This window comes from Bactrocera tryoni, chromosome 3 (genome assembly GCF_016617805.1).
Source record: "Bactrocera tryoni isolate S06 chromosome 3, CSIRO_BtryS06_freeze2, whole genome shotgun sequence".
NCBI classification, from domain to species: Eukaryota; Metazoa; Arthropoda; class Insecta; order Diptera; family Tephritidae; genus Bactrocera; species Bactrocera tryoni.
Genome location: NC_052501.1, coordinates 33,213,408 through 33,226,108, shown reverse-complemented (window position 1 = coordinate 33,226,108; position 12,701 = coordinate 33,213,408). Strand labels below are relative to the sequence as shown.

Genomic DNA, 12,701 nt, shown 5'->3' with positions numbered 1-12,701 from the left:
ATTTCAATGCGAATTCAATTGGTTTGTTGTGATCTGGAAGTAATTTTTATAACAAATTCGTTATATTCATACTTGTGGGTACGAACACGCGCAAAATGATAAAAGAGCAAATGCCGATTCAAAGCAACACACAAATGGAATGTAAACCGTAGAAATAACATCACAATAAGATTCGTAGCCGGTCTGAATTGAAGCATTAATGAAAACTTAAAAAAGAATAAGCTCATTTACGTCCCTCCATATATTTATTAACACTCGTTGATTTCTTCGTTTTTTAGCAATTAGTACAAGAAATTATTTCTATCTTTGTAATAAATATGTACATACAAATACATAATTTTTGATTGCTTATGTATGTATGTATGTTTTGGTTAATAAACGAATTCCTCACGTTTTATTCACACATTGATATATATTTCATTTACCTCAAAATGTAGTCAAAAGACAAGCAGTCTGAACTAAAAACTGCTATTACGAGTATTTGACATTTTCGTCTTCTCCACCGACTTCCGAGTTCAGGACGAATTAAGAGCACATTGTATATACATTTTATTTATTTAGTTACTTAAGTCTATGAACATTAATTCTTACAGACTAATAGAAAATAATGAAACAAAAATTATGATATGTGACCTGGTCTACGGAAAGGCGGCTTAGGTGTCAAAAAATCAATTTTCACTTTTTAGTTGATTCGGATGGAAGATGAGATGCTTTTTCACGTGATAGAATCCAAAAAGTCATAACTTGTTTGAAAGTTCCCTAAAAATGTAGAGAAAGAAGAGTAAAAATACGAAAAAGTATAATTTTTTTGTAATGAACAAAATACATTGAATTATAAGCTATAAAGACATGATTATACACTAGAAAACCGTATTATGGGCCAAAAATAATAATGCTGAGTAGTTTATGTATTTTTCTTTGTTGTCGTTTTCCTTGAGATCTTTTTACGTGTTGATCCTGAGGAAGATGGACCTGGTTCCTCGTCTGGTTTGAGAATTTTTATTAGTTTTTGCCTTCCGTTTCTTCGATGGCAAATCTTTCGGCAATGGAGCCACAATATCTATGTACTTTAGATATATCCGAAACTAAGCTGCGAAGATTGTGATAGATGTACCACTGACGTTCCAAAGATAAACCGGCTGGTTGTATAACTTTCGGCATTTCAGGATCGATAGGTTTTAACAGAAGCTCAAATGACTGCACTTCTTCACTGTCTGCGAATTTCTTTGTTTTTACACATTCTGTAGAGATTATGAAATGATGGAATTGCGTGACAAGTGACTTGTACAGTGGTTTAAAATAGCTGTTCCATTCATACCAGACAACAGCAGCTGCGCGGTATTAGAGTAAACGTCAATTCTTCAGTGTTACTTTTTTAAATGTTCCACACTAGCAACTTACATGATAAACTATAATAATATTCCGACCAAAAACAACACTTACTGGACGTCCTTGAAGCCTCTGAAAAGGAGAACAATTAATGAGATAACGAGAAACTGACGAAACGAGTTGTTTATTTTTAACAGCTGTTTCCCAGAAAACTAGTTTTTGCACGTTAGCTCCCTTTTCGTAGACCAGGTCACATATAATAAAATTACAACTGAAGAAAGAGATAAATTAGCTAAAAAACAGAATTAATGAAGTAAGCCCTAAAGTGAAAAAGATCGAGTAGAACTTTTTCATTAAGCGAGTTAAACTCACGCACACTTGAGAGTTTTCTCACTTTTCCAGTAAAATCTTAATATTTCCTAACAAACAAGGACAGTCAATAACTCCATTAATAACATTGAAAACAAATGAAAGACAGAGAACGGGCCGTCGATTTTCAAGTGTTTTAAGATTTAATAGCAATAAACGAGGTTCTTGAGACGGTATGCGGTCAACAAACTTTAAGGAGCGGAGAGCAAATTTAAGGCAACCCTTTTGAACACGTTCAATCCTATTAATTGAGGATAGACAATATGGTCAAAGACAAAGAGATAGAGAAAATATGCAATTGAGTAGGGCACGAGATGTAATTAATACTACAAATTTAAATTTAATTAAAGAAATGGTAATGTTGATTATAATTCGGTTCCTTTGCGAAGTTCGTTCAAATGTGCATTGCTTGGAATTATTCAATAAAATTTAAATACTACTAGCATTGTTAATAAACTATCTTTTCTATTGGTCCCACTGCCGACCCTAGTTTTAATAAATGTATGTGTGTATGTTTGTATGTAATGCCCCATGATATGAGTTGTTTTTAAGTATGCAACTCAATACACGTGTGTACTTCTGTTATCTATTTTATGTGATAGTGATATCAGTTTCTTTTCAAATATATTTTTGTATATACTCATTTAGTTTACAATCCTAAGTCCATTTTTATACTCTAACAACAGTTTGTTCACCTAACGGTTGTACGTGTCACCTAAAAGTAAGTATGTTCAGGATGACGATAAAAGTTGCAATTCGGGAGATAGTCTATCTATCCGTCCGTGCAAGCTATAGCTTGAGTAAAAACTGAGATACCTTACTGAAACTTGGTATGCGGGAGTTTAATGCACATATCTCCTAAACCGCTAAATCTATAACAACCAAATTTGCGTAGCGCAAATATTATGAAAACTCCTACCGACAGTGTGAAATGAAATCAGAAGGTAACCCCGCTCACTCCCCATATAACGGTATGGTTAAGAACTACTAAAAGCACATTAAATCATTAACTAAATATTTCAGAGACATTAAATTTTACCTCCGAGAGGGTGTGAGAGCGCTTTATGGGAGCAGGATGTGTGTGGCACCCCCCACTTGTTAGTTAAATGATATACATATCTCGGGAACCGACAACCGATTTCAACTAAATTTAGTACGTCCATTATTTTCATATTCCAATGGGACCGTGCGAATGACCGAAATCGGACTACTGATTCTGATTCTGAACTGATTCTTTCACTTTCCACACAAATCAAGAAGTAATTAATATAACGGGATAAAATGCACTAATGAACCTTTAAAGTATGCCACATTATCACCACAACTTCCTCAAATGTAAGTGACTCTGTTCAAGCCCCTAGGTACCGAATATGTAGACCGCAGTATATATACTTGACTTTTGATGGAAGGTATCGGTAAATGTGTGGCATATACAATTGAAATTCAGACAGAATTCTTTTTTGACAATAGTAGCTCTGTCTATCTAAAATCTGTTGAATCGAGTCAATACTTTTGTATACTGCATATATTAGCCATAACAGTGTATCTTTGTGCCTAAAATACATAAATAATATCGGGCGAAAGCTTGCCGTAACCCCATATAACTTATATCAGGCTTTTAGAACATCCGGCAGACTTTTCTCCATGCGAGTGGTGATTGTCTGTGAGGTACCTTAAAGGAACCCAGGGAACTTTTTTTTTAGTATGTGACATGATAATAGTTAAAAGATAAAACCGGATCTGTACTACCTGAACTCTCACATACTCAGAGGCATAGGTACTTAGAGGCTAGGCGGGGCAGTACCCCGAGGCTCTCAAGCTCAGGGGGCCCTGAAATCCTTACCAGAAATCTTGATTGAACTGAACTCTTTGAAATTTCCCCCATTCTCAAAATAAATAGGACGGGCTGTAACCCAACTTTAATCGTGACAACTCAGTTGAGAGAAATTAAAAAGTTATGCCTAGGGAATTCCCCTAAATTCTTTCTGCAGGTTGGCAGTGTTGTCATTTTGACGGATTTATTATTCGTCAAATCTGCAGATCTCATTGTATAACGCGAAATATCGTGAAAAAATTCAAGTAATCTGCAGTAGGTACATTAATTTAGGTCCACGGGCAGAAGATCCTTCATGGTCTCCGTAATTAAATGTGGTAACATTAACGGTGATAATTTTTTTCCGGGAATTCCCCTACGACACTTGTAGTGTATCATTGTGTTTCTCTTTCCTTTCGAGATTGGAAGCATTTAGCAGAAAAATTAAACAAGCATGCAAGCATGTGCTGAGTATGAATTTTGGAAAAAACGACACTAATACTATCGACAAGGAACTTGAAAATGAAATTCGTAAATAAGCATCATTTGGAAAATGTTTCTTCAAATTTTATTCGATATCATACTTACCCTAGCAAAGAGTTCTTTGGTTTTGAGAGGACATCAAGAAGGCTTAAGTCAGTAAGGAAAAGTTCTGATATTAAATAGTTAATAATTATAAACAAAATTAAATGCTAAAAAACTTCGAAATAAGCAATGCAGCCTCTTAAAAAAGATTTTGATGAATTAGCTGCTTATCACCGACTTCAAAACCGAGAAAAAATATTTAAAATTGACACAGTAATATCTCAATTAGATACACGTTTTATTGGTATGAAGCATTTTTATTACAAAAGCGTGACGAATTCCAAAGAAATTATTCAGATATAGCAAGTCCTAGTTTTTCACTTCAATTTATTAATATTTACCTCCTAGTTATACTTCAACTAACTTAAGCATGGACTGTTCACCAAGGAAATGTAAGGAAATAATGAGCAAATATGGAGTACTACAATGCGACCTATTGGAAGTATTTACAGCATGTTCTTATTCTTTACAAATTCACTTGTTTATACTTGATACTATACTTTAAAAAATCGCGCAACACAGATATTGTGATTGAAACTCGGACAAGCCCAATGCTATAATAAAGCAAACAAAATATCCAAAGCAAGCAAAACATTAATTGGGCAAATTTCAGGTAGCTCATTCAATCGATATGTTACCATCGCAGTAGCTTGGGCCTCGAGACGACTGACAAAAAAGATGCCTGTTTAAAAATGATTTCTGTTAGACATAAGGAAGGAGAGATAATAAATACTCTGCAGCTATTTCTACAGAGCAATTATCACTTTAATTGTAAAATGTATAAATAATCGTATAAAAGCTTAGCAGAAAAATAATATTTGTGCATTTTCAAACAAGAAAGAAATGTAACAACCACCGAAAAGAGAAAAGCCAAATATTAATGAAGTTCTTTCTGAGGGGATACAACCCGAAAAAGTTCTCACAGGTTATAAGTTTTCGCAGTAATAAACTAGTAGTGGTGTATATTGACGTGACAGACTGGCAAAATTGTCATTTGTTGGAGAGAAATTTTACTAGTTCTACTAGGTATTATATGGGGGTACTAGTCAACCCCCTAAACCTCGACTGCGCCGTTAAGCTTTCTTAATAATCATGAACTGTGAAATAATATGAAATATAAATTCCAGAAAATTTACCGAAGCTATCGCTCGAGTTGTCAACACTGTACGAAAAATATACATACATACCCTATTTAATGTGTGCCAATCAGTAACTGTGAGGTATTATATAAATTATCTGTGTATCAAATAAAAAGTAAAGTTTTAATAATAGACTGCGTCGTTTAAGTTTTTGTATTGCTATTTGAATTATTAAAAACATTTGTAAAATGAATAACATTAAAATAAAGTCATTAATGAATCCAAAACAATGTACATATTCCTTTTGAATTTGGAGAAAAAGGCTAAGTCCTCGTCGTCCTCATTACACTCTGTGGTCATCCAACAAAAAACAATGACGAATACTTTCAAATTATATTCATGGTTGCTCTTGATAACGTTGTTCGAAGTGATTTATATCCAAAAAATTTAGAAACATCAACTTTAAAACCGCTTTTAGAGTACGATCTAGCAACTACACACTCGTATATCATCGGCAATAATATGTCAATTCGCGGATTAAAAATGACCAAACTTTAACTTTGGATTCTGATAAACTATAGGAAGAGAAACAAAAATTTTTTTGTAGTGAAATTTTGAAAATAATTTGAATTTTGGAAAAACTTTTTGGGAGATCTTTTTAAACCCATAAACTATCGAAATATAGCAAAAAATCTATGGATCTCTTCCGGCACGGTCCCATCACAATATTTTTATTAAGGGGTCAGTAGGGTAATCTGGCCTGTTTTTTGACATTTTTTTTCGTAGAAATTTGTATTCTACAATAGAAATTTCTTCACATATCATGAGGTATATCATGGAGTGTATAAACAATTTTTTTCGGAATTTTTTGATGACATCTGTCGGAGAAATGGCTGGGTGAATGAGATGCGTTTTTTCACTGGCGGATACGATTTCTCATGTTTGGATCATCTGAAACACAAAAACCCAATTTATTCTTAAAAAGTACGTGAATGGTTATCGTCCCTACTAGAATCATGAAAAAATTTTGATAAATAAAATAGTAATTAATGTTTTTTTTTAATTTTTCCCATGTTTTTTACATAAATTTTGTCATAACATTGTCAATAAATTATAAAACAAGAAAAAACGTTAACTTCGGTTGCACCGAAGCTAAATACCCTTCATAGGTGCATTTCTCTTAGTAACTATGTGTTCAGTTTGTATGGAAGCTATATGCTATAGTAATTCGTTCTGAACAATTTTTTTGAAGATTATATTGTTACCTTAAGCAGTAATCCGTGTCAAATTTCGTGAAGATACTACGTCAAATGCGAAAGTTTCCATACAAGCCCTTGATTCTGATCGTTCGGTTTGTATAGCAGCTATATGCTATAGTAATCCGATCTGAGCAATTTCTTCTGATATTACATTATTTCTGTAAACAATAACTCATACCAAATTTCGTGAAGATATATCGTCAAATGAGGAAGTTTCCCATGCAAGCATTTGATGCCGATCATTTAGTTTGTATGGCAGCTATATGCTATAGTTAACCGATCTGAACAATTTCTTCGGAAATTACATTGTTGCTTCAGAAAATAATCTATACCAAATTTCGTGAAGATACCACGTCAAATGCAAAAGTTTTCCATACCAGCACTAGATTCCGATCATTCAGTTTGTATGGCAGCTATATGCTATTTCCGATCTGAACAATTTCTTCGGAGATTACATTGTTGTCTTAGAAAATAATCTATACCAAATTTCGTGAAGATACATTGTGAAATGTGAAAGTTTCCCTACAAGAACTTGATTCCGATCGTTCAGTTTGTATGGCAGCTATATGTTGTAGTGATCCTATAGCTATATGTTGTAGTGATCCGAAATTGGCAGTTCCGACAAATGAGCAGCTTCTTGAAGAGAAAATGACGTTTGCAAAATTTCAAAACGATAACTTAAAAACTGAGGGACTAGTTCATATATATACAGACAGACGGACGGACAGACGGACAGTCAGACAGACGGACATGGCTAAATCGACTCTGCTCAACGTACTGGTAATTTATATATGCATATAGTTTATAGGGTCTCCGACGCTTCCTTCTAGGTGTTACAAACTTCGTGACAAACTTAATATAGCCTGTTCAGGGTCTAAAAAAAAATATAGGGACGATAGCCAGGCGTTTTGTGAACATTAAAAATCAAGCAAATCGGTTGAGTAGTTCGACCGGAATCATGTCCGCCAGTTTAAAAAAGTGTGTTTTGAGAAAAACGCGTTTAAGTTTGAGGTGTGCACTCCGAGCGCTCTGAACGTCGAGCGGTATTAGGTATTATTTTTGGGCCTTTTTCGAAACATTCCAATGGTAAAATGGTTTCTACATTAGTTCTAAGGGTATAAGGGCACAGAAACTGCAAAAAAAAAAAAATAAATCTTAAAAAGATTACCCTACTGACCCCTTAATTTAAAGTTTGATAAAGATTACATATACATCTTCTTCTTCTTAATTGGCGTAGACACCGCTTACGCGATTATAGCCGAGTTAACAACAGCGCGCCAGTCGTTTCTTCTTTTCGCTACGTGGCGCCAATTGGATATTCCAAGCGTAGCCAGGTCCTTCTCCACCTGGTTTTTCCAACGGAGTGGATGTCTTCCTTTTCCTCTGCTTCCCCCGGCGGGTACTGCGTCGAATACTTTCAGAGCTGGAGTGTTTTCGTCCATCCGGACAACATGACCTAGCCAGCGTAGCCGCTGTCACTTAATCGCTGAACTATGTCAATGTCGTCGTATATCTCGTACAGCTCATCGTTCCATCGAATGCGATATTCGCCGTGGCCAACGCGCAAAGGACCATAAATCTTTCACAGAACCTTTCTCTCGAAAACTCGCAACGTTGACTCATCGGTTGTTGTCATCGTCCAAGCCTCTGCACCACATAGTCGGACGGGAATAATGAGTGATTTATAGAGTTTGGCTTTTGTTCATTGAGAGAGGACTTTACTTCTCAACTGCCTACTCAGTACTAAATAGCACCTGTTGGCAAGAGTAATCCTGCGTTGGATTTTCAGGCTGACATTGTTGTTGGTGTGATACTGGTTCCTAAATTGGGTTAAATTATCTACAACTTCAAAGTTATGACTGTCAATAGTGACGTGGGTGCCTAATCGCGAGTTCGACGACTGTTTGTTTGATAGCATTAAGTATGCTCTGGGCATCGGTGACTAGATCACCTTTGGGGGTTCTACAAGAGTATGCTCCGGTCTTGAAACCTTCTGTAAGCCGCCGCATTTTTCGTAGAATTTTCTAGCAATACCCCTGTCGGCCAGCTTATCATGCTCTTCATACTCACGCATTTCGGCCTCTTTCTTTTTCTGTCTGCAAATGCGTATCGCTTCTCTCTTCAACTCTCGATCGTCACGTTGCGAAGTAGGCAGTATGTTTTCTCTCCGCTGCGACACAGCACTCCACGTCGTACCAGCTGTTCTTTTGCATTTTCCGAAAACCAATGGTTTCGGTTGCAGCTGTACGTAAGGAGCTTGAGATTCCGTCCCACAGTTCCTTTGTTGACGAGTGCTCTCAGAGAGCAAGAGTGCAAGTCGAGTAGAAAATCGTTCGGCTGTCTGTTGTGATTGCAGCTTCTCGACGTCGAACCTTCCTTGAGTTTGTTGACGTGCGTTTTTTGCTGCACAGAGGCGGGTGCGAATCTTGGCTGCAACAAGATAGTGGTGCGAGTCGATGTTAGGACCTCGGAGCGCACGCACATCTAAAACACTGGAGACGTGTCTTCCGTCTATCACAACATGGTCAATCTGGTTGGTGGTTTTTCGATCCGGAGACAGCCAGGTGGCTTGATGAATCTTCTTATGTTGGAATCTAGAACTACAGATAACCATATTTCGTGCCCCGGCGAAGTCGATCAGCCTCAACCCCTTTGGGAATGTTTCGTCGTGGAGGCTGAATTTACCGACCGTAGTGCCAAATATACCTTCTTTGCCCACCCTGGCGTTAAAGTCGCCAAGCACGATTTTGACATCGTGGAGGGGGCAGCTCTCATAAATGCGCTCCAAGCGCTCATAGAAGGCATCTTGGGTCACATCGTCCTTCTCTTCCGTCGGGGCATGGGCACAAATCAGCGACATGTTGAAGAACATCGCTTTGATGCGAATTGTGGCTAGACGTTTATCCGCAGGGGTGAATGACAGTACTCGGCGACGGAATCTCTCTCCCACCACGAATCCCACACCAAACTTGCGGTCCTTTATATGGCCACCATAGTAAATGCCACAAGGACCTACTCGTCTCTGTCCTTGTCCCGTCCATCGCATTTCTTGGACGGCCTTTATTTTCACGAGGACATCAACCAGCTGGGCAGCGGCACCTTCCCAATTAAGGGACCGGAAATTCCAGGTGCATGCCCGCATACATATTTACAAATAAAATCTTATCCAAATTATTTAAACATAAATATGTAGTATATTTCTTTTTATTCATACTGAAAAGGAAGTAAAATGTACCAAGGCCATAAGTTACATATTTATTGTAATAGTATTATAGATAACGCCTATGAAATACTTCCTTCATTCTTTTTAAATAAAATTATTGCAAATTTCTTTAAAAATATTGAAATTAACAAAACAAACACAACAGATTTTACATTGTGAGATTTGCTTTCAGACATCACAAATTTGTGAAGTAATGGTGAGCATTTTTGCTTTTGAAATCACCTCTGCATACGGAAAACCTCACCATATCGAGGGTGGTGATATCAATTGCCGAACATGAGCTGTCTTTAATGGCTTTACTGTAGGCAATCATAATTAAAGTGGCAACTACGAACTTCTCTATCTGTTTGATTCTGGCAATTTATCGTCAATTCTTTTCTATTCTGGCATTCGTGCTCACCACAGTTAACAAAACAAAATTGCTCTTTGTAAAAGTCGTGAATTTGCTGAAATATGTTTTATATACAAAATAGTGCATTATTCACAGCAAGATCAATATAAAAATGGAATTATCTCCTAGTGGACAATCTGTTGATAAAAAACCCATTTTAACACCAGACGGACTTATACAAACATCAAATCCTTCCGAAAACAACACGGCGGCCGAACAAGCTTCCAACCCATCATCGCCGGCAACAGGCCAAAGCACAAATTTGAGAGCGATTTTACCTGTCATATACGAAATTATTCGCTGGCAAGTATTTTGACATTGTTTTTAATGTAATAGGTGTGCAGGAACGTTGTTTTCGTACTCTCTATTTATTTTATTTGTCGAAATTATGTAATTACTCCTATGTTCCTATTTTTTTTTTAATAAACAGTGTTGAAAAGGACCCCCTTGATAACGCGACCAAACAACGGGAATCCCAAGAGTGTAGTCAAAAAGTAAGTAAATTGAGTATTATAAGAATTTGTAAATACGGCATTTTACCTTTATGTTATTAGATAATAGAATTGCAGAAACGTTTCGACATTGCAAGAACTGAAGTAAAACAGTTGCCAGGGATAGACTACAATAAAGAAGAGCAGCTTCAACGTTTAGAACTTCTACGAAACCAATTAAAGCTTAAGCAACAACTTATTCGAAAATATAAGGACATTCAGCTTTAAAAAATTACTTACACGTAAACCACAATGGTATTCCGATTCTTGCTACGTTATTTGGCTAATAATGAACAGTTAATTCAACGGATGGCTGAGAGTTATCCAATGCGTCGTGCTGCTCAAATCGTTGTATCCATAATGTATCGTACTAAGAATATGGCTCAGGAGCGTGGAATTCATGACATGACCCCAGAACGTTTCAAGTAGGTTTAAAAATTTTCGAGGCAAAGGTTTGATTTTATATATTTACAGGTCATTCATGGCTATTTTCAAAAACAATCTTAAGAAAGAAATTGAAGGCGTGAAGGACGAAATCAAGAAGAAACCATTTTAGAAAATCTATGTAGGTACAGAAATAAAATTCTTAACGAAATGTTTAAATAAAATGAAATTTTTAAAGATACTGCTTATAATAAAATATGCATATTAAATAACATTGTGTAATTTTATTTTTGCAGTGGGATAATAGCCAAGAAAAGCCTGTATTGAAAGCACAGAACTGATCAAAGTTTAACTATAACAAAATATAAATAATTCAAATTAAAAGAAATTCAAACATTTTAATAAACAATTATATGTATGTATATACTTGCAAAATAATAGGTTAAACGGTTTTTACTTAGTAACTTTGAAATATTTGCAATTAAAACAATTTTGTTGTAGCTACATCTTTGATATACTTTATTAAACCCATATATGTATGTATATGTGGGAAATCTTTCATTCCGAATATTTAAACTGAAATTTGTTTCAAAAAAAGAAATAGCTATGGTCAAAATAATATATTTAAAATATATTTTCTAAATAAAAACAGCTACCGAAGCTATCTTCTATTGCGTCCATGGGTGTTATTACTTGTATATCATCCATGGATTTCATAAGTTATACAGTTTTATTCAGCATGGATCGAAATTTGGAATCCCGACTGTCAAAATACCGCCAAATCAAGAGAAGGTGGCGTTGTTCGTTCGAGCCCTCCGGCCACGAACACGCTGAGGATTATAACCCTTAGTCAGTAGAATTATCTTTCTGTGCTTCGATAGAAATAAGTGCGGACAAGATAAAGTATTTTTCACATGTTGGCATTTTGGTTTGTCGGTGTTTTGATTTTTCGGTGCTCTGATTTGTCGGTATTTGGATTTAGCTGCATATTTAAATTTTGTCGGAATTTTGAGCTTTGGTATTTTAAGTATATCCCGAACAGTTCATTTACAATCATTTCCATAATTAATCTCAACTTCATCACTGAATAAAATATCTCGTAATTTTTTCTCCAGTGGGAATGTACCAATTCTTATGTTCAATGGCAAAAGCCTTTCCCTTTTGTATGTGGACCTTTCCTAGAAAGGAATTTTATGGCTTTACGCCGCGGTAGATTACCATTTAGTCCGTGGGTTTCCTCTTAATTTTTTTTTTGCTTTAGGGCATTAGTTTCAAAGTTTTCAGACTACCCTAACATATTTCCAATGAATTTGTTCTCCACATCGGTGCAGTGACTTTTACGACCCTTTATAAATAATTTCTTCATTTCAGTTAACTGTGTTCAAAAGCAATATAAAATTACAAATACTCCAATAATTAAATTGATATAATGGAAGTTGTTGATACTGACGCTCTGTTCATTCGCCTTCGTCGTAAAAATACGGTATAAAAAAGTAACAGTTACAACACCATTTGTCGAAAAAACAGTACAAGCTAATCTCACACCTATTATTTTGTTCATAACTGTAAATTTATTCATATGTGTATGCGAGGTTGAAAGTAAAAAGTTGAGTTCTATAATACTTTTTTCTAACGCTATATATTCATTAGCATTATTGCTGGCCTTTTTGAGCTAATCACTCATTAACTGTACTCGAACGATGATAAGGAGCACACCTAGTTTGAGATTTGTGCGACTTAAACTAATAAACTTAACTTTCACGTTGATATTATCAACA

General features: G+C 35.7%; 2 protein-coding genes across 2 annotated transcripts; both read left to right on the top strand.

Annotated features, from left to right (window-relative positions):
- Positions 1 to 10,055: 10,055 nt before the first annotated feature.
- On the top strand, positions 10,056 to 10,778 carry LOC120770569 (mediator of RNA polymerase II transcription subunit 9). The gene is made up of 3 exons (XM_040098149.1): positions 10,056 to 10,351; positions 10,479 to 10,542; positions 10,603 to 10,778. Exons 1-3 carry the CDS (start codon positions 10,161 to 10,163, stop codon positions 10,765 to 10,767), a joined length of 420 nt encoding a protein of 139 aa, XP_039954083.1. The 5' UTR covers positions 10,056 to 10,160; the 3' UTR covers positions 10,768 to 10,778.
- On the top strand, positions 10,771 to 11,427 carry LOC120770570 (protein NCBP2AS2 homolog). Its single transcript, XM_040098150.1, has 3 exons — positions 10,771 to 10,964; positions 11,014 to 11,104; positions 11,220 to 11,427. The coding sequence occupies exons 1-2, from the start codon at positions 10,792 to 10,794 to the stop codon at positions 11,093 to 11,095; spliced, it is 255 nt and encodes an 84-aa protein (XP_039954084.1). The 5' UTR covers positions 10,771 to 10,791; the 3' UTR covers positions 11,096 to 11,104; positions 11,220 to 11,427.
- Positions 11,428 to 12,701: the final 1,274 nt, after the last annotated feature.

What these genes read in the sequence shown, in the direction of transcription:
- LOC120770569 (XM_040098149.1), top strand. Translation starts at nt 10,161, where the DNA reads ATGGAATTATCTCCTAGTGGACAATCTGTTGATAAAAAACCCATTTTA. An exon ending in ATATACGAAATTATTCGCTG is followed by an intron (nt 10,352 to 10,478) that starts GCAAGTATTTTG and finishes TTTAATAAACAG; the next exon opens with TGTTGAAAAGGACCCCCTTG. An exon ending in CCCAAGAGTGTAGTCAAAAA is followed by an intron (nt 10,543 to 10,602) that starts GTAAGTAAATTG and finishes TTATGTTATTAG; the next exon opens with ATAATAGAATTGCAGAAACG.
- LOC120770570 (XM_040098150.1), top strand. Translation starts at nt 10,792, where the DNA reads ATGGTATTCCGATTCTTGCTACGTTATTTGGCTAATAATGAACAGTTA. An exon ending in ATGACCCCAGAACGTTTCAA is followed by an intron (nt 10,965 to 11,013) that starts GTAGGTTTAAAA and finishes ATATATTTACAG; the next exon opens with GTCATTCATGGCTATTTTCA.